Source organism: Plutella xylostella, chromosome 23 (assembly GCF_932276165.1).
Source record: "Plutella xylostella chromosome 23, ilPluXylo3.1, whole genome shotgun sequence".
NCBI classification, from domain to species: Eukaryota; Metazoa; Arthropoda; class Insecta; order Lepidoptera; family Plutellidae; genus Plutella; species Plutella xylostella.
In genome coordinates, this window is record NC_064003.1 from 3,842,695 (window position 1) to 3,864,702 (window position 22,008).

The 22,008-nt window shown below is 40.7% G+C and overlaps 2 protein-coding genes and 1 long non-coding RNA gene across 3 annotated transcripts; 1 reads left to right on the forward strand and 2 right to left on the reverse strand.

The window, feature by feature from the left end:
* Window positions 1–8,072: 8,072 nt before the first annotated feature.
* On the forward strand, window positions 8,073–9,216 carry LOC125490384. Its single transcript, XR_007267648.1, has 2 exons — window positions 8,073–8,365; window positions 8,694–9,216. It is a non-coding gene; the product is annotated as an uncharacterized LOC125490384 (long non-coding RNA).
* A 2,401-nt stretch (window positions 9,217–11,617) lies between these two features.
* Window positions 11,618–13,208, reverse strand: LOC125490423. Its single transcript, XM_048629598.1, has 2 exons — window positions 12,162–13,208; window positions 11,618–11,695 (listed from the first exon to the last, which is right to left on the reverse strand). The coding sequence occupies exons 1-2, from the start codon at window positions 13,206–13,208 to the stop codon at window positions 11,618–11,620; spliced, it is 1,125 nt and encodes a 374-aa protein (XP_048485555.1).
* A 2,252-nt stretch (window positions 13,209–15,460) lies between these two features.
* LOC125490424 lies at window positions 15,461–17,554 on the reverse strand. Its single transcript, XM_048629599.1, has one exon. It carries the CDS (start codon window positions 17,552–17,554, stop codon window positions 15,461–15,463), a length of 2,094 nt encoding a protein of 697 aa, XP_048485556.1.
* Window positions 17,555–22,008: the final 4,454 nt, after the last annotated feature.

A 22,008-nucleotide genomic window follows, 5' to 3' on the forward strand; every position in this document is an offset into this window, starting at 1 on the left:
AGTTCATTAGCTTAGTTATGAATGTGGATCTACCGTAATTTGAGGATAACAATTAAACTTACACTTTTTATTGTTTACTGTAGAAATTCTACTGTACTTATACTTATACTTACATCTAGGTTTTATTTTATGTACTTGGTAGGTGTTTATTGTCATAATTATGTTGGTAGGAATATACAGTAATAAAAGCGAACTGGTCATGTACTTAATCGCGATTTCTTCTAGTCAAGTTCCATTACGTTTGTTTTACAGTAATTATAGTATTTTTTAACCTAGTTCATCATATCAATGAGACGTGGTGGCATAACGGATGAGGTCTTGGCTCTCATTCGCAAAGCCGTGGGTTCGAATCCTGCCATATATATCAATAAATTCTTTATAAATAAGGAATTTGATGATGTCAAAGTCAAAGTCAAATAATTTTATTCATCGTATAATATAAAATTTTCTGATGAACGTAAATTTTTACAAACTATGTATTCTCCGTTCGGATAAGAGGGGGCTCTTTCTAATTTATTTATTTATTTTATTAATGATGATGAGAGTTTGATTCGAGTCACCTCTGACTATGTAGGTATGTACGTAAACCTATTGCAATCCGTAGCCGTTATATTTGAAAACCTAATTATTATCAGAAATAACAGTGCTCAGTAACAATCTGTAAAAAAACTTTGACTTCTAGTGACAAACGGTAGAAAACGTAGTTCGATCTGTCTATCTGTCTGTTACTCAGTTTATGGATCATTGCCACTGTGCTTCTCCGGTGTCATCCGTGGGATTACTTTTTGTCTCTATAATTACTGAGTATTGTGACCTTAGATTAACAATATACGTACAAGATGGTTGTGTCACATACAAAAACAAAGCAAAAAACTGTCCACATATTGTTTACAATCAAACGTTTTATGTTCAATGAAAAAAGTCACAAATCTTCTAACCAAATTCATTCAAAATAAGTCAGTCAAAAGAGCTCAGTGGTAGAAGCGGGGTGTTAATAGGCGTGTCGACAGTATTACATTATCAAAGATTTAATGACTTTAGAGGAAAATACACATTCAAAGGATTTAAAAAACTGATTTAGTTTTATTTAAAAGATTGAGATTAATAAGATTTTCAATAAATTAAAAGAGTAAAATACTGCAATCGGCCATTTTGACTGAAACGCCAATCACAGCGCATGACGTCATACTTATGTACGCTTCACTGTGTTTTGATTACCTTACATACTGATTGCGCGTTACGATTGATATATATTTGTTTTTGTGATTTATCGACTTTATAACACGAATCTATCTTTAACAATGGAACCAGGTTTTGTTAAGGCAAACAGTGCAAATTTGCCCAGGATCGATTTATTGATGTTGGGCGAGTTCCTTGCAACAAATAAAGAATTTTGCTCTACCAAACTTAGTTAAACGTGAAAACCTCTTTGTAAGTTTATTTTATTAGTATTTATCTTTAACTCTCTCTCTCTCTCTCTCTCTCTCTCTCTCTCTCAGCCTTCTGTAGTCCACTGTTGGACATAGGCCACTCCTAACGATCGCCACCCCAAACGGTCACCCGCCATCTGCATCCAGCGGCTTCCCGCTACCTTCCGCAGATCATCAGACTAACGGGTTGGGGGGCGACCGACACGCCGTTTGCCGACACGGGGTCTCCACTCCAGAAACTTTGTACTCCAGCGGTCGTCGGCTCTGCGGGCTACGTGACTAGCTACGTTATCTTTAACACTAGATATAAATATGACTAAGTAGCAATCAAACTCGTAGAAGTTTATTTCGCCGAAGAAGTTTGTTTCGTAGAAGTTTGTTTCGCCGTGCAAGCTTTAACCATTTATCTCTTATTATTTTCTTGTATGGGACATGTACAAACACCTTGTTGGGTGTCGTTATTGATGTATTTTTGCACTGAGGCACTGCACACCACTTATAAATTTTAGAATTCATTTTTAACACAAAAAATACGCAGTGTTTGTTTACTTTGCTGTTGTAAACAAATTTGACGTACGTAAGTGTGACGTCACACACGACGCCATGACACGGCGAGCTGTTTTCGCGCAGTATTTAAAAATGATTATAAAAATGGCTTTAAATTTCCAAATTCTTAAGTTTATTACCGAAATAAAGGTTTTGTTGTAAACAATAGATGGTTATCTGCATTACGGAAGAGGATTTCAAAATCTTTCGCCTTGCCTATTGCCGAGACGTCTCTATTACACTGACACTCCATCTTGTCTCCACTCGTATATTCTTAATCTAAGATTGTCACAATGTATTCTAGTTTGTCAGTTCGTCTAGCGTTCTGTCGATAACCGTTCGGTGTATGTTTCTTGCTTTTTGATTTGTGTAAAGCCTCGTCCATTATAGTGATAGATTTATTGTTGTTCTACTGAAGATTTATTTTCCTTTGTAATTTTAGCTTTTATGTACCAATAAAATGACAGCCTTTGTAGCGCAATTACACTGTATCAATAATACATATTTATAAATACGTAAGTAGGTACCTAACCCAATTACTTGCCCCCTTATTTTAAAATTTACCCGTGTATTATTTTATTGAAAAGATTTAAAAAACAATGCAAAAGCATCATACCTAGGGGGGCGGGGGGCTAGTTGTAACAATTTTTGGTTTCTTGGCTATAAAAACTTACTTGTTCAGTATTCAGGAAATCTAGCTATACTATTCCAATTAACAACTAAGCATCTATCAATTTCAAAGAAAATTTTAATCAAAACTGTCAAGACTTTTTGTAAAAACGTGTTTGAAAAAAAAGTGGCGGGTGTTACAACTTACCCCGTGATTGGGGCTAGTTGTAACGAGCTGGGGGCAAATTGTAACATTAGGAATTGTAAAACAGTTTTACATTTTATAAAGATTCATTCGACATAAAAAACCTTCAGACACTTAACAGGTTTAAAATGTTCAAGTAATCAAGCAATCCAAAGTAAATGCCAGAGTAAGTAAGCAAGTACTCTTAGAGCGGTGGTAGCTCAGTCGGGTGAGCGCCCGCTTCTCAATCAAGAGATGCGGGTTCGAATCCCGGCGCTGACATGTACCAATGAGTTCTTTTAACTTAAGTACAATGTATACCATCGCTCTTACGGTGAAGGAAAACATCGTGAGGAAACCTGCATATCTAGATCTAGCACATCTAGATATGTGAACCCACCAACCCGCAGTGGACCAGCGTGGTGGGAAATGGTCCAAGCTTAGGAAGGCAGTTTAGACCTTGGGGATATGCACAAAGGTTCCACTCGAGAGAGCCAGGTGCAGGTACTTACACCCCCACAGAGAATAGAATAGAATAGAATAGAAGCAAGTACTCAGATATTTTAGCTTCTCCTTCCTCTTGAAAACCAATACGGGTTTGACATAGCCGAATGATAAAGATATGTTACTCTTTTTCTTTTTTACATATCCATATAACGTAACATATCTATATACATGACATAAATTAAAAGTTTTTGCGGCTTTTCGTACACTGATTCTATTTTCTAAGACTTCAGCAGAGGCCAATTCGTAAACATCTTGACATTGGCTAGCACATGTAGATTTTCTTTTGTAGTGTCTCATTCTGAAATAGAACTAACGAAGCTAAACGAAAAAGTATTCAAAATACTAAAAGAATAAATTTAAGTATGTCCGCAAAATTTCATAACAAATAAATACATAAGAGGTTACATGTTACAACTAGCCCCGTAAAACTGTTACAACATACCCCATAGGATAGTTTTTAAAAATAACATTTCTTAAAAATAAACCGCTTAATTATTATAAAATTAAAATTAATTATAATGTAACTAAACAAATTCTAAATGTATTTTTATTAAACAAAAACCGCTAAACAATATGAATTTTATGCTAGTCAATTTCTTATAAACAAAAAAAAGTCCGTTAGCTTGCTTTTTCGGAGCGCCTGCTCAACACTGCTTCCTGCGCCATCCGGCGGGATGCTGACCGCACTTAGATGATACATTGCGTATTAAGTAGTACATTGGATTGTTAATCAAATCAATATTCTTCTATTATGTAGCTAAAAAACGCTTGTTACTACTTGCCCCTGTTACAACTAGCCCCCCGCTCCCCTACTTATGTAATTTTTACTCAATTCCTAAATTCATCATAACTAGGTTTATGTTTGTGCTCAAGACCTTAGAAGCCTCGTGGCTTATGTTTCTTGGTAGAATATTGATGAAGTACTGGCAACATTGGTACCGTCAGCAACAACATACCAACAACCATAAAATAAGTATGTAGATGATACCATACTTACCATATTAATAAATATAGTTTTACATTTTATATGATAAAGTGAATACAATTTTAAAGTGTGATGAAATGTACTTAATTTTTCTGGCTACTTATTTTTTGGTATTTATGAGTGAATTAAGTACATTATGATCAAGTAACTGCATGAAGACTGACTCAGCTATAATTGAGTGTTGAAAAATTCTTATTAAACCATAATGTTATTACCTACTTTGCTGACTCTTTGTGATATTCCATGTGGTGTGAACTATTGTAAGTATATCTGTGATTGTCGTATTATACTGATGTTCACACTTTTTGATACCCGTCATGATTGTGGGAACTTTGCCATTTTATCAACACAAAACACACTTAGGATTCTTAGGAACACCTTCCTAAATATATTTTTTAACATTCCTGTATTAAGGTAATGTCCTCCTAATTACCGGATTACCGTGGTAGACATAAACTGTGACAATTTGGTTAAAATGTATCTGATGTGTAGATATGTGTGAGATGTCCCCACATATTATTATTATTATATTATATCACAGCTGTCCGATACCTACATGTCATATTTATTATTTTGAATTTGCTTGTACCCCGTCTAAAACTGTCGTTTAATTAATAATTTGTAAACTGTATGTCTATTTATTTTTATATTGTTGTTATGCATTACTATTCTTTTGGTATGTTACTTAACTGTGTGTGTTTATCTAGTTGTGTTAAGCCATCCTGTTTATTCTAAAATATAAATTAAGTATTATAATATTTTTTTACACTGCACCGAGCACGACTCGCGGCCACCTGATGAAAATCAGCGTCACAGGCTTCTGTGACATTATGTTGAGACGGTGACCATTTTGTTTGAGACACTTTGTAACCTAGTGTATTTTTTTATTTGTTTTATTTATATGTTTTGTGTCTTGGACGAAATAAATGCCTTTTTCTTTCTTTCTTTCTTTTACATGGTAAACAGGTGCTATCTAGCTTAGGGTCGTATGATGGCCGTGTGCACATATTATTATTCTGCCTTTTGCAACGGAACCCTTCGCGGGTGAATCCCACTCTCACTTAGCTCTTTTATCTTTTGGCCGGAGTGTTATTTTCTAAACTAGGGTTCCGTTAGTTTAGAAAATAATTCCAGGAATTTATTATATATTGTGAAAGATGTAAAGGACACCGCCTAACAATTTAATTAGCCGCGTCTCCATATACGTAAGTTTGAGTCGTCTCTCGCGCATCTTGGTGGCTGATCTTCCAACGAAGCTTATTCCGTACTAGACCTTCAGGTATGATAAATTTTGAATTTTATAATAAAATTTGAATTTTAATCACTTACTCATACCCATTCAGGCACTTTTTACAACATTGCATATTGTCACCTCTGTCCAGTTGGGGATGTACCATAATCTTCGAAATCGATGCAGTTTAGGTCAACTTGTGACCCTTTATCATGTGGCATCGGCCTTCTTAATTGTGACAATTTAGTATGATTATGAAAACTCGTAATTGAATAGATTTTATTTTTTATTTTATTTTAGTTTTTATTGAAAATCCAACAGCGTTAAATTATATAAATGAATGCTAAGTACAAACATAAACAGAAAGGCTAATAACAGGATTCACTGTAAGATTACTAAAGTAAATTCTATATCGAGATCGGGACAGATCACAAAAAAGGCTTAAAAAACTTAGGTATATGAGTAAGATGACTATAATCTTATCAATAAGATAACTTAAATGTATAATGTAACTAAATAACTAAATACCTAGCTAAATAGGTCCAACTAACCGCATAATTATGTGAGTATAGTACTTACGTAATTAAAGTTAAAATTAAAATCAAAATCATGTTTGCAAGGCAATAAAACTATCATTAATCAAGTAAAATTGATTTGCTTCTCAGAGTAGTGTTTGGGGAAGAAAGGATAGGGTAACAACTAGGAATTAAAACTAATTATACTAATATATATAAGTATATATAAATTAATGTTATAAAAATATTAAATAAATAATAAATAATGAGAATACATACATACATAAGTACTTATGATAAGTAAAAATTTTACTATCAAGTAGATATGTATATATAAATATATAGGTATAATAAATACATTAAATTAATTACATTAGAATTGATAATGATAGGGGTAGGATAGATACTATCTGTTTGTGAGTATTTCTATAATTTGTTTTTTAAAACACATTTTAGGACAGTTAAAAATATTAATATTTCCGAAACTCTTGTTGAAAGTCTGTGTTATTCGGTTGAGTACAGAGTTAGCAGCATAATTAGTGGAGCAAGATGGAACGTGAAACAAAGGCGTATGACGGGTGCGACGGCCTGGTACTCGGTATCCCACGCTACCTACCAGCTCAGGACAGTCTAGTAATCCTCGCACGATGTCATACAGCAAGCACATATCAAGCACTGTTCTGCGTTCTTCTAGCGTTAACAGTCCATGCAATCTGCACCCATCTATGTACGCGTCCACGGGTTTTCTAGCACGATAGTTCAGGTGGTTGATAAATATTTTTTGTATACGCTCCAGTTGTGTTTTGTATAGAACATATTGGGGCGACCAAATATGACAGGCGTATTTGTATGGATTTAAAAATCGGTGGATAGCCAAGTGTGTCCCGTAGGCTCTACATCCTGTAGACTCCAATTTGTTTCAACACTAAGTCAAAACTAAAGGGTCAAGTCAAAATCAAGCCAGCAACACAAATGTTAATTGTTACTTCACACGACATCGCCCCGACTGCTATGTTCATAGGATTGCTGTACTGTTATGGATGCACTTTTAGATCCTGCCGACATCGGATGCTGGTTTTGGCTATCTGAAGACACGGAAGCTTAAGCAATACGTTATTAGTCCCGTAAAATAGGTAGGTACGCCGCTTCCCATTCAAAAAGGCCCAAGTTCTAACGCACGGCACCGCACGTTACAAAAATGTTTACTTGGTTATTAGGTATAGATTAGGTAGGTACTCTAATTAAATAATCTCAAATTCCCTCTGGCTGGTATAAAACTGAAGAATTTGTACACCAATAGGCACTTACACTTCTTAGATAAGTTTTGTACCAAACCAAACGATCAAGAAAATCATTTGGTCACGAAATTACATAAAAGCGGAACACGCCTTGGCAACTTTCGATAATTTATGTAAAAGTACTTACTTAAGTAGTTAAATACAAATTTTCAATTAATATTCTTTCGTGATATTGCAATACACGTAGGCAAGTGGCTATAAATTTGTGTTACTTACTTACAGTACATTTATTGACTGTTTAATTATGACTAATCGGTCAAGTCTGAATCATGTCTTACAATAAAGGTTCTCTTTTAACAACTCGATACACGTTTATCAAATTATGTATTAGTTAGTTCAATCTAGATAGATAAGTATGTACCTACTTTTTTTTTTTTTTTTTTTTTAAGATTTTATTATCACTCCACAGACTTTATGTCCGTGCCTTTTTGAGAGATCAATATATTGTGAGAGTTTGGTTGTTTTTTGTCTTCATCTTTTAACTACTCACTACTCAATGTGGATGCTTATAATATATATATTTTATCTTTTATATATATATACCTATATATTATTAATTTTTTATTTTTTTTTTTGCTGGAGGAAAATCTACACAGACACCTGGGAAGGGGACCCAGGTAGTGTCGGCCTTTAACCGACTAAAAACCCCCAGTTGTGCATTTCTTGTTTTTTTTTTTTTTTTTTTTTTTTTCTTTGTTTCACACAGTCACACTTACAATTATAATGGCAACAAACATTTGAAGGGTAGGGCCAGTGTCAGCCATAGACTTAGTATATACTAGCGTATAGACGAACAAAGCGAGCGAGGGAGAAGAAAATCCCTTACGGAAATTTGGCAAGATAGAAAAGGATAGCGAATCCAATGAAACTGTGACTGGTTTTGAATGACAGAGCGTCACAATTCAGCACGCGGAAAATCAACACCTTAGTATTTTGGATTTTTTGCGTACATCGTGGTTTATTTTCAGTAAATCTAATTGTATTCAACAATGGTAACATCTTCTGCGAGTGATTGTGGCGTTAATCATAGAAATAATCCTGAAAATTGCACATTTCACAGGTAAATACCAAAATCGTCATCACTGCTATGATGCGTATATTTTTGGTTAAAACTTGTCTTTTATCCTGTATTTAATATAAAATAATGCCAATGCTGTTGTTTACTTTCATATTTTGTGTATGTGGAAGTCCATTTGTTAATAATTTACAAGATTTTAGTGGATATATTTTTCATCAATTTATTTTACATGTACGCTAGGGATTGACTCAAATTAATCGATATCATTATCGATATTTTATCTTGAATGTTAGCTATAAAAATAAGTCAGGGCAAGGCACATCTTTTAACAAATACATAAACTAATTATTTTCTATAATTTGTCCAACAGATTCCCTCTATAGATATTATAATAAGCCGAAAGTGGTTGAAATAAGTTGGACGCGTTGGTTGGAATCCAAAGAAGAACTCTACCATTTGCAGCAATTCGACTTAAGAATGAATGTAAACTTCATAATTTAGGAAACGAAACTGTAATGAACCAGTTAAATAAATAAATATGTGGGAACATCTCAGACACGGCCATCCGAGGCAGAGCCTGTAATATGGGTCAGACAGCTGATATATCTAAGATTGTTCTGTTTAAAAGTCAATAAAATAAGGAGCGATGAAAAAAGTGTTTTTATTTTTATTTATGCATTTTTTTACACTATGTCAAAATTATAATCTGGACAACAACAGTCTATGGAACAACTCTCCAAGGGTCGAACATCGAACTTCAATAACTTATCGATGGTCCTCCAAAGTAAAGAAAGGTACATCACTAGCTAATGCACACACTGAAAAATCAAAATTGGTCACGTTTTATCGAGCTGTCAGTTCGTCTATACGCTAGTATATACTAAGTCTATGGTGTCAGCTGTCTTCAGAGAACTTAACAGACGCCTGTCAGTGGCCACACACTCCTTTTGTCATCGCTGTTGTTTTGCCTGGTGTTAATGTGTGACAGTGTTCTTAAAACTATCTTAATTTTATTGGTTAGTTCTTATACAGATAATATTAATTCATGATATACTATACAATACCTACATATCAAAACTATACAATACATGCTATATACTATACATAACAAAACTATAAAATACATGCAATACGGTTTGGCCGTCAATATAAAATTAAGATCAAAATTTTCCTATTCCGCTCCATTTTGCGTTGCCAAAAGCCTTGATTGCTGGGCAACGACCTCTTTGTCCCGATTTTTTATTGCCATCTTTAGGTTGTACTCGAGGATCCGTTTCTTCGGTGCTGTTATTGCCGTTTTAGCGAGGTTGCCGATAGCGTCCTCGGTGTCATCCGCATAGTAGGTGCAGGCGGAGGTGTGCCTCGACAGCGCCACTACTGCGTGAGGTATGCTATCGTGCAACTTTATTTTATCTTTTGTTTTTATGATAATGACGGATTCGTACGTCAATCCCTGTGCTTCGTGTATGGTTAAGACGCGTGATCCCGTTCCTTCTCCAAACCCTTGGCTGGTCAGGGTCTCTTTTTCTTCCTGTGTATGCGTCAGGAATAGAGTGTTGGTTTGGGATTTTGGAATTGCTGCGTCTGTAAACCTTTTCAGCTGCAGGGATTGGATACGCGTTGTGGCTGCGTATATGCCTGAGTATACTTCTCTTAGGGCGTATGCAACATCCATGGGGTTTCTGTATGAGCACAACAGCTCCTGGGTGATGTTTGCTACCAGTGTTGGGCGACTGTACCTTAGTTCGAATAGGTTCTCTCTGTCTATGTACGGTAGCTGGTTGATGTCTCCGATTAGAGCAATATCACTGGCACGGGACAGGCGGGCGGCAATTACGATTGCCCCGAAATGGTTCATCAGGGCCTCGTCAATTATCAGGCGTTGGCATCCGACATGTTCTCTAAAGCCGTTTACTAGGACTGATGCCATCGTACGTACCCTAGTTCTAACCATGTCCCCGATCCTATGCGCTAGCCTGTTTCGTATATCGACGGCCGCCTCAGTTGTCGTGGTGATAATGGTGTCTTTGCTCACATCGAAGTTATTTACCACCCAGGTTGTCTTCCCACATCCAGGTACCCCGTTCACCCAAGCGATGGTGGGCATCGTCCAGCTATTCCAGGTAGCGTTAATGGTTTCCGCTTTTGCTAGGATTTTGTCCTCTAGCATAATCCTGGTACACTGAGCTACGACCACCATTTGGTTGTTGTGTGGGAGAGTGAGTTTCGGGATGTTGCGTTCCCAGGGCACGAATCCGCATTCCTCGCTATAAGCCGCCATATACGCTCCAGTCATTTTGCCTCTGAGGACTTGGCAACTACTGTTATCGTATATGCAGGCTTCGGCCTCCTCGAGTAAAACTTTTAGCCGGCTTTCGTTCTCTTGCATGTAGGTCTGCATGATCGTTTTGCAGGACAAGAGATTTACCTGCTTTGTGGCGGTTGTAATTGCCATAAATTCGATGGCGGCATTCTCTAGATGGTCGTTTGAGGTGGTAGCTGTTTTCAGCTTCGGTGGGACCACCTGGCCCATATCCGCTCGAGTAATTTTCCTCTGGGCAAGCCTTTTTCCAGTTTTAGGTTCACTGGAGATTTGGCGCCTCTCGGGTGTCCTCTGTGGTTTTCCTATAAGGCTTGAGGCAGCTGCTTTAAAAGCCTGGAGGAACCCTTGGACACGCCCTTGCGATGTTAAATTGTGCATCCTCCTTTCCATGTTCCGTTGTTCTGAAGCGGCGACAGCCCCAGCGGTCATCCTCTCCTGTAGGCGTTCAGATCCGGTGACCAAGTATTCGGCTTGTTGGTGGCAGTTGTCAATGCCCCTCGCAAGTATATGACCTTTGAGAAAGCTTAGATCTTCGCCTCTGTCCTCGTACACCACTATTTCATGATGTTTTGAGGCTTTTAGGCAACCCAGCTGGTCAACAATTTCGCCTTTCCTATACTCGATCACCATTGCGTCTACGCTTATTATCCTGGGGACGTTACTGTCTAGCGCTATCTCTCCAAGCTTACTGAGCCATGAGCATGCCTGAACGAACGGGGTGTCGTCGGCCCACTCGAATAGTGCGATGGTCTTGTTACGCCATCGCACTAGTCTGCAGGGCTGATTTCCCACTAGGGTTACTGGCAATGCGTCGTAGGCTTTACGCTTCATGGTAGCCTTCGATGTGCTCCCATTTAGGAGAGAGGCTAGGCCGGGTGATATGGCCACGCTCTTTCGCGCCCCTGAGATACAGAAGCTGATGCCGAGTCTTTCACTGCTTCCGTCCATGAACAGAGCCACGCTTCGGAGTCTTAGTCTAGCTTCTCCTTTTTCTCCACAATCCAACAGCTGATGTGTTGCTGTTTCTTTAGGAGTTGCTTGTGGTGGTGCTGTGATGGTTGTGACTGAGGCTTGATATACTGGTATTGATTGCGGGTCGGGGCGGGGTATGGTGCTGTTTCTCCTGGCTGCTACTCTGAAGACACGATCTGAATAAGATAGAAAATGAGGTCTATGCTTGGTGTCTGCCAGAATATCTTTTAATTCTGACTCCACCAAATTCCTGTCTATCAATGTCTCCAGATCTTGTCTTGCAGCAAGGAAACGGGGGCAGTCGAGAATTATATGCCAGACCGATTCAATGATGTTGGGGTCGCATTCACATTCTGGGCTTTCTTTGAGTTTAAATCTGTACAAATACTCTCCCATCCCCCCATGTCCAGTCAGCATTTGTACGTGAGCAGGGGTCAGTTTGGCACTTCGCGCAATCCGGTAAGCTTGGTTGACATCCGGTAAGAATTTACGCGTGACTGCTCCTGTACTGGATGTCGCATATCGGTCTTGCCATTTCCGGACCGATTCCTCTCTGATCTTTTTCCTGACATAGGACAGGGGGACTTTGTCATAGTCGTGGAAGGTGCTTTGTAGAGCTGCCGTTTTGGCGAGCTCATCGGCTCTTTCGTTCCCGGCAGTTCCAATGTGTGCCCTCAGCCAGAACATTTTTATCTCCCTGCCCTCGCACACGACCCTCGCAATGTTTTCCTTTATGCTTCTTGCCAGGGGGTGGCTCAGTTTCGGATTTCGGAGCAGATCGAGTGATGATCTCGAGTCGCTCAAGATGTTCACTTTGTTATCCGTACTAGAGCTCACCAGTCTTGTTGCCCTGTGAAGGGCATAAAGTTCCGATTGGAAGACCGTGCACGACGGGTGGAGACCAAAAGTCTCGGACAGTTTTTCTTTTCCATCCTCCCACCAACTTAGGGCGGCGCCGACTTTTCCCTCTATCTTGCTTCCATCCGTGAAGATTTGGGAACCGGTATGCAACGGGTTGGTGTTTTCAAAGAACTCGTAGTTGGTAGAGGTAAGTGTGGACGGATGTGGTAAGTCCAGGTACCCTACTTTCCGTTCGAGCTCTTTGCCTGGCGGGAGGTAGTCGGTTGACAAAAGTTTTTTGGATTTGTACAGATTTGCTGCCTCCTGTATTCTGAGATCGAGAGGCAGCAATCCCGATAGTGCCAGTGCAGATGTGAGCGACACTGTTCGGTAGGCTTTGCATATTTTCTGCGCGAAACCTCTTTGCAGCGAGAACAGTTGTTTTTTGTTCATTTCCAGTTCAACGGCTTCCGACCAGACGCTTGCGGCGTATGTCATGATGGGCTCCACTACTGCGATGTATATTGTCCTCACAATTTCACCGTTAAGTCCCCAGGTTACTTTCGCCGCTCGCGCTAGCTGTTTGTAAATATCCGCTGCCTTTTTACACTGAGCGGTAATATGAGCTTTAAAAGTTAACCTGCGGTCTATGATGAGGCCCAGCAGTTTTATTTCCTCTACGAGATTAATTTTTGTGCCAGCCATGGATAGTTGGGGTAGATCGTACTTCATCTTCTTTGTTAGTAGCATCGCGTTGGTCTAATGCGGTGCGAAGTTGAGTTTGTTCCGAGTTCCCCATTCCACTATTCCATTTAGTACTTTGTTCGCTGACTCCTCTAGGGTGTTTACTGCTTGACCTGTGAAGACAAGGGCCACATCATCTGCGAAAGCTTGGCAATACACTCCCTCAGCCTCTAGTTTGTGTAGCAGTGAGTCGAGTATGATGTTCCAGAACGTCGGTCCTCCTATGGAGCCTTGGACACATCCTTTAGTGGTTCCCTTCTCACATGCTGCACGAGCGTAATTGACCTTGATTTTTCGGTCACTGAGATAAGAGCATACCATCTCGTACAGATTTCGTGGGCACCTTTTCTTTGTCAGTTGATGTTTTAAAGCGGGCCACCATGCGTTGTCGAAAGCACCCTCTATGTCCAGGGAGATGAGAATGACGATGTTTTTACTGTTTATTCCCTCTCTTAGGTGTTCTACGAGGTCATAGAGGGCGTCCTCGGTTCCTCTCTGAGGCATGAAGCCGTACTGTTTTATGTTAAGCGTCGGGAAGATATGCCACTGGAGGCGACTGACCATTAGTTTTTCAACAATTTTTCCGAGAACTGAGAGTAACCCTATTGGTCTGTAGGATTTTGGGTGTGTATAGTCCTCTTTGCCAGCTTTCCGCAAGATAACCACGTGGGCCGTTTTCCATTGGGATGGGAAATGTTTAAACGATAAGCACTTATTGGCTATCGCCATCGCCATCGAACACCTCCCTATCGCACTGAATGGCTGCGCCACAGATATCGGCAGTGAAGCCATCGGATCCGGGGGCTTTTTTTGCGTTAATTGCTTGTAGCACGAGGTCTATTTCTGCGGCAGTAAATGGTGGATCGTCATCTTTAAGATCCTGAGGTATGTTCTTTGTTTTTTCTCTCAGTTCCGCATGGAATAGTTGGTCGGTGCTTACGGAGTCATCTGGGTAGAATGTCTTGGCTAGGAGTTCCGCCGACTCTTGGGGGGATAACGTGTTGCCCGCAGGGTCTCTTAGAAGCATGTCTTCCTGCTTGCCGGAGGTTTTCTTTATGACCCTGTAGATTTTGTCCCACATGCTTTCTTTTTCCTGAGTCGTACAGAACTCCTTCCAACTTTGTGTTTGGGCTTTCTCGGCTTGCTCGGAGTACTCTACTTTGGCTTTTTGATACTCTTCTATGACGTGAGGCATTCTGGAAGCAGCAGCATTCCTTATTCTCCTTTTTTTCCTCAGAACATCTTTTTTTAGATCTTCAAGCGACTTTGACCACCATGGGGGCTTGAGTTCCCCGTTCCATTTTCCTGCGGTTGGGATGGTTTTTTCGCAGGCTGCATGGATGGCTTCAGTATACGCTGAAATCATCTTTTCAAGATCTTCTGGGTTATCACACTCTTTAACAGATGAAATTGTAATGTTTTTCTCAACTAGGAGCAGTTTCAGTTTTGACGCAAATTTCGACCAGTTCGCCTTTCTGGTGTTATAGATACGCGTTGTGATTGGCTTGAGATGTTCTAGTGCCTTTCCCGTGCGCATTGCGAAAGTGATAGCATTGTGGTCTGAAGTTATGAGATTTGCGTCGACTTTCCACTCCTCGATCTTACCCAGAAGGGACGTACTGCAGGCGGTAACATCTACCCTGCTTTTGCAGATTTTTCCATTTCTGTAGGTTTCGAAGGTTGGTGTGTCTCCTGTGTTGAGAATATGGAGGTCCATTTCTGTTAGGAATGAGCTGTATGCCGCTCCTCTGTCATTTTCCGAGACGCTACCCCACCAGTGACTCCATGCATTAACGTCGCCTGCTACAATAAGGTTCCGCGTGTTCAATTTGCCACAGAATGTCTTTGTCCTCTGAATATACGGATCTATTTCCTGATCCCCCTCAAAGTAGACTGATACCAGGCCCAGTTTTGTGCCCCCCCCGATCACCATGGCTGCTGCCTCGGTTTCCGTGACCAACTGTGGGTCGTGGATTACCTCCAGCTGGTCACCGAAGACGATGATGGCTGTCTTTACTGGTTTTTGTCGGTTAAGGGTACACTGGATAAGGCGTGTTCCTGGTTGTTGTTTCATATAGCCATGTTTACCCACGTAAGGTTCTTGAACAAGGGCTATTGAAACATTCGTCGCCTTCGCCACCTGGTATAGTTCCGTGGTTGCCAGTTTGGACCTGTGAAGATTTGCCTGGATCATTTTTAAATTGTTGTTGTATTGGTCCGAACTTTGGGGGGATGATTTATGCATCTGTGTGGAGCCTTTAGCAGTAAGAGATTCGAGACCGTGCTATAGCATCCCATTTTGTTCTTTCGGGACACTCACTACTGAACGCGTTGTGCGACAGGTCGTTCCTCTCCCCATTGGCTGACGCTGAGCAGTTTTTGCACGTGGGCGGGAGTCTGTCCAGTCGCACCTGACATTTCTCCCATGTGTGTTTACCTCCACAATGGCTGCAGAGGTCCTCTGTTTCCCTACAGATCGCCTTTGTATGGCCGAAACCGAGACATTTCGTGCATTGCACGAGAGGGGATTGGTCTGCCACAGGTCTTCTTTGAAGACCTATGCAGACTTTCCCTGCCTCTATAAGCCTTTTGTGGGCGAGCGGGGAAACTTCCAGGACCGGGTGGCATTCATGGGTGTTGCGTGCCTTTTTCCTGTATCGCACCTTTATAGTGCATTCTTTGAGGTCTTGGCCTTGAAGCAGTTGCTTATTCTGCGCCAGGAGGTGCTCCACAATCTCTGCGTCAGTGTGGACCTTGAGGACATCTTTTATTATAATTAGAGGATTCCCTGCCTTTGCCACCTGTACCCTTAGGCCTTTGTCCATTTGGACCCTTTTGTGGATGAGGTTCAGATCCTCGCTTGTTCCACAGCTTAGGACCACTTTTTGGTTTTTGGCCTTTCTAATTCTGTCCACCTTGGCTCCCGTTTTCTTGGTGTCCAGTGCGACCGCTATCCGGTCAATTAAATTGTCCCCGGTCTGGTTTTGATCACTGGACGATATTATGAGAGTGTGGTTTGGTCTTGGTGGTGGAGGGGGTAGTGCGGCGACTTTAGCGTAGGTCTTTTTAGCCCTTTTTTCACCCTCCGCAAGGCACATTTCAGCCTCGAGGCTGAGGGATGGTGGTGGCATCCTCAGCTTCTCTTCTCTCATTGTGCGGAGCTCGGACTTGACGGCCTCAAGCGTTTCCGTGATGGGCTGGAACTGCTCTTTGAGGTCGACAGTGACGGGCTGCGGGAGGGACTCGGGAATCCTCTTAGAGTCTATTTTGCTGAGGATTTCTAGGACTTTGCCCATTTCGCAGTTGTCAGGCTTGATTTCATTGGGCGGCTGAGACTCCAGAATACCGACCATTTTTATGTTGAGGCCATGAATTTCAGAAGCCTTCTCAGCTTCCTTGTGCACATCCCGCCGTAGCTCATCCACCTGGTTTTTAATCGTTTCCACGCCGATTTTTATGATGGCGTGATCCCTCAGTAGGGGCTCGTTTGATGTTGTGTGGCCCGTTTGTGTGGCTACGGCGTCATTCAGCATTTTCAGACGCTGTTTAAGGTCTGCTATAGCCTCGGCCGTCTCCTTTATGAGCCTGTGTGGCTCTTGAGTCTCATATCCTTGCCAGTCTCTGATCGCCTTGGTTTCCGCCAGGTTGGCGGCCAGGTCTTTTCTGGCAAGTCCCAGTTCCCCAGCGAGTTGTTTGTTGAGCTCATTAAGGTGTTTGGTGTGTGCTCTTTCCACCCTCATCAGTTCGGTAGCATGCCTCGACCGCTCTTTCTCCAGGTTGCACCTGTGTCGCGATCTTGAATCCGAAAGGGAAAGCACAATCTCATACAGACCAGCGAGACTTTCCGATGCAGTGGTCTTGTGCTCTCGCTTTATCTTGCAGGCCTGCTCGAGTGCTTCCTTCCCCTTTTGTAGCATTTCATTTGCCAGCTTCGTTGCCACGTCCATCTCTACTCCCTTGCGTTTGCCGCTGGGGGCGAAGAGCATGCTGGGCCGCCCCTTAGAGCTTACGTTGGATACGGCGAGATCGAAGCTGGATGCTTCGGACTCATTATCGGAGAGGATTTCCCTGGGAGGGGATAGGTTGCACTGCTCCCAGTTTATAACCTTTGCTACCACGGAGGCGGTCGCCGACTCCTGCTCCCGAACTGAAGACGTGGCCTCCGACTGGCTGTCTACTTGTACTTCTGTGGCGGTTGGAGGCGATGGCGACTTCCGCTTCCTCCTTTCCGGAACCTCTGGGACGGAAGCGCTCACACTGGCTTCAGATTTTGTCTTCGATGTTTTTACGGCTCTTTCCGGTGGTCCCATCTTCTCTGTTGTTCTAGTTGATGTTTCTTTGGTAAGTACCATTTCGCGCAGAGATCGTTGCCGTTGGGTGGTTCGTACATTGGGAACGGAATCGCAAGCCGATTTAGACGACATTTTATATTTAGGTACTTTTGCAAAAGTTTATAGAAAAACAATTTATAAGAAAAATTCAAGAGTCGTTAACTATTAATTTTACAATGCTGATAAATCTTTACTAAAATGCCCAAGACAATACTAATATTGTTATTAATTATTAATCAATAAACATGCTATTTATAATAATAATAATAATGTGTTTAATACACGGCTATATAATGATACAATACTATATTATGTTATACAGTATAAGCTATATCTATAAGTTATACTAATTTCTTCCTATGCCATATATTGTTGGCTTCACCGAGTAGTCCAGAAGTCGTTCGCGCAAGGCAATCGCCTTGTGGTTGGTGTTGTGATCAATTATTTTCGTGGGGTGATTATTGAAGGGGGTCCACAATTGAGACGGGTGACATCAATAATCTTTTTATTATTTTATAATATCACCTATGACAGTTGATGATGTCGCTGTTCGCAAGTAGCAGCAATATGAATCTTGGTATGCGTGTTGGAATGTGTGACCTAGATGTGATATGTCACGTACGTAATACCTCCTCGCGTCGAGATTTGTCTTGATATCAGGCCGTACTAAGAGTTCTTAGGACACTTTGGACCCCTGCAGCGCTGATATTGACCATCCAATTTTCAAAATGCTTGCTGTACCAGATGGAGGTTTTCCAAAATAATAGGAGATAAATACCTGGAAGCTGGTGGTATGCTGGGAGAAGGTTCTGTGGACTGACCAAATTGTAGGTACCGTATCTCCGAAGTTCTTCCAGGAATTTCCTTGCCAACAGTAGTCCGTGTGAGTCACACACTATGAAAACTAAACACAACACTTTTATGCGCGTAGCTCAAAAAAATACCAATTTTTTGGATTTTTTTCCGCGGAGCTGATGTTAACGTGACGGATCTATAATGAGTATGTACCTACTTAGTTACTTATGCTCTATGGTTTTAATTAACATTACCTACCCAATTTACTACTGTACAGTGTACACATTAAGCACCTATAATTAAGTACGAGTAAGGACCTACACCGGATATATATATTTTTTTTTGTAAAAAAGAGCGGTGAACATTTACCTGACTTTTACTTGATAATAAAATTATTTAATTTGTTAAACTGTAAACTGGGAATGGTGTACCTAGTGAGTCCATATTACCAAAATTTTCATCACCTTCGGAAGTTTAGCGGCCGCTCATACAACTAAGTTATCGAAGATCGTTGTCTGGAAGAGATTGCTTTTAGCGATAAAACGGTCAATAGTGAATTTAATTTATACATATTTTATGGTGTGCAAATAAAGATTAGATATTATTATTATCCAACCAAGTAAGTACCTACGTACCAGCGCAGTGCGCAATGCAAATCTCTGCCGGCTGCGCAGGCGCACCGCAACTCGCCGCGGTGTTGCTTTCAAGCATTTGCATACATGCACACCGCGCGGCGGGACAAAAACTGACGAGCTAATTAGGGGAAGCTCGGGACACGCCGGCCCTGCAATAAAAAATACAGGCCAACCTAAATAGCTTACTGTCTAGCTAAGGGGCCGTCCATTAATCACGTGAGGTCGTTTTTCTCATTTTTTGACCCCCCCCCTCCCCCCTGGTGATATTTGGTGAGGTTTGGGACCAACCCCCCCTCCCCCCCCCCCTGGATCACGTGTATTTTTTGGAAGTCTATGTAAAGGCAATTTTGGACTAGAAAAAATATAGGTCATACTACAAATCGTTAAAATTTTTGCGCCGTCCAAAATATCGGTTCAGAAAAACCTAATTTTTGACAAAAAAATAATACACGTGATGTCTAACGAGAACCCCCCCTCCCCCCTCGTGATGTTTTGTGAGCTTTTCAGTACCCCCTCCCCCCCCCTTTGAGCCTCACGTGATTAATGGACGGCCCCTAAGTATAATAATATTTGCTGTAACTGTTGTCATGTAGAAGTTACTTTTATTAAAAGCATTGAGATGTAACTTCTATATGACAACAGTTACAGCTAATATTGTTATATTCTAGCTAGACAGTAAGCTATTTAGGCTGGCCTGTATTTTTCGTTAACGTTCATGTTAAACATCATGCCATAATGATATAGAACAATACGGACTCGGGCGCAATACATTCACAAGTGGAATTACATTGTCCAAGTAAGTACTAAACGATTTTGGGGTTGAGCGCTTGAGAAAAGTTTGATTCGCAATAAAATAGCATCAACACCAGCAAGTAACACTCTGTAAAAGTTATGTTAAAGTCATCATCGATGTCACTATCAAAACATGTTTCTTTCAAACAATTTGACGCTTATGAAAATCATGATAGAATATTTTTTTAGCTGATGATAATAATAAAAGCCACCAAAACTGCCCCCTTGATGATACTGTTTGCAGTGTCCACTTATTGCCAGGGTGTTTTTTTTATAACTTTAAATAAATATGAGGAGCCACAAGTCCCGCACCTCCCCTGCACGTCCACAAGTCGGTCACGCATCACAACACTTCTCAGGAAGCTACAATTTATCCACAATCAAGAGTTTTATAGAAGAAAATTAATATTATGTTTAGTTAATTAGCACTGACAGCCCCATCGCAAGGGAAATATCTGCGAAAGCCACTCATTACTAATCAATTTCTTAGGAAACTTGCCTATAAAATACCTTTAAGGCTTATGTACGTTACGTTGATATGTATGTACCTACTTGGAAATAAATTAAATAACACCTTGTCAAATTCAATACGATTTGAATTTATTTATTTATGCGATATAGAAGAAAGGCAGCACCTAATGTCAGTAACAGATAGACTTATCGGAGGAGTACCTAACGGGAAAGAAGGAGATAAAGAAAAGTAAACTATGATTTCAGGAGTCATACCTATGTCATGATATTGATGACAGTGATTTTTCATTATTAGGTACCTATCTATCTCCCCACTTGAAAACTTCCTTCGTCATAAAAGCTAGACATTGATTGAAAAAATAACCGACCATTTATCCCATAATCGACGGTTACCTCTGACCGGCTCCCACAGACCCCGCGTCTCGCTATCCGCCATCGCGGCCGCGGCCCGCGTCTGATTTATGCTCGCATAACCTTTAATTCAGACATAATTTAATTCGAACACGCCACCATACGCCGCTTAATTATGATATCTGCGGCCCGACAACCGCCGGTAAGCGAGCGGTTTGTTTTTGGTCGTGTCTGTCTGTTTGTTTGTTTGTTGAGGTGTTGTGGAGGAGGTCAGGTTCAGTAGGTATAAGTAGGTTGGATGGTTTGCAGCATCTTAGCATCCTGCCGAATGAGAACATATATATGTTTTTGTACGTACCTATGTGCATGTGCATTGTGCATACGTTAAAAGTTTAGGAGTGTCTTCATCGAATATAGGTAATTAGCATACCTACTATTACCTAACAGCTTTAATGATCAACTCAGAAATCGCAAAATATCAGCCTCAATCTGTCCCATAATTAAAAGTTACCTACCTACCATCAAAATATAAGCTCATTTAGTATGTGACTATGAAAAATAGGTCTTTGTCTTTAGAAACAAATTATCTTTCGCCTTTGTAAATGGGTAAGTAAGCAAATCTCTAATATCCTTTGACTGACATCGATATGATCACATAAAATAATAAGTCACAAAACCCTTCTTCGTAAAGTGCATCCCACCGACTGCCAAACCAAAAATTGCATCGAATTCATAATTAAGTTTACCATCGCGATGGGAGACGAAGTGGGTATTTGACGGCATCAGATAGCTTTGTAACAAATTATTGGAAATAAACAAATACGAAGGTTTCTGTCGCTGACACGCCCTGAGTGTTGCCAGCGACTTGTTGAAACAATGTCACAAATTGAAAGCCTTAAAATAACCTAACCAAGTTAAAAAGCTCTACATATGTATAACCATTTTGTTAACGACACCTTTTATACAAACAACACTTTATACATCGTATCGTACCATTGTGCCCATAGACCTACACAAGAGAAAAGTAAAGTTCCATTTTCTATTTCGTTTTTAAGCTTATAAAGCTGAACATACATACTAAAGGTGTAATCAAACGGAGAGCAAATCATGATCACAGTACGTATTGTAAGGAAAAAAATACCCATCTAGGCGCGTCACTTCCTTTCCTACAATCTCTCCGCTCCAGAATAACTTGTTTAAGAAAATTGGTAAGAATTCTACCTACCCGAGCTGGCAACACCGGGGCCGATGGCTCGCTTGAATTATGCGCAGTAATTAAAGCCGGCTCGGTGTAAATACGGACTTCATCCACTGCGCAAATAACTTCATTCCCGATACATTCAATGCGTATGGTATTCTGCTTCTTGTGAAGCTTCCGATTGTTCGCTGTCGATTGCTTTCCGACTCGGTTCGCTATCGATTGCTGAGCGG

What these genes read in the sequence shown, in the direction of transcription:
- LOC125490423 (XM_048629598.1), bottom strand. Translation starts at nt 13,208, where the DNA reads ATGCTACTAACAAAGAAGATGAAGTACGATCTACCCCAACTATCCATG. An exon ending in AAAAGATCAGAGAGGAATCG is followed by an intron (nt 11,696 to 12,161) that starts GTCCGGAAATGG and finishes CAACCATCACAG; the next exon opens with CACCACCACAAGCAACTCCT.
- LOC125490424 (XM_048629599.1), bottom strand. Translation starts at nt 17,554, where the DNA reads ATGGTACTTACCAAAGAAACATCAACTAGAACAACAGAGAAGATGGGA.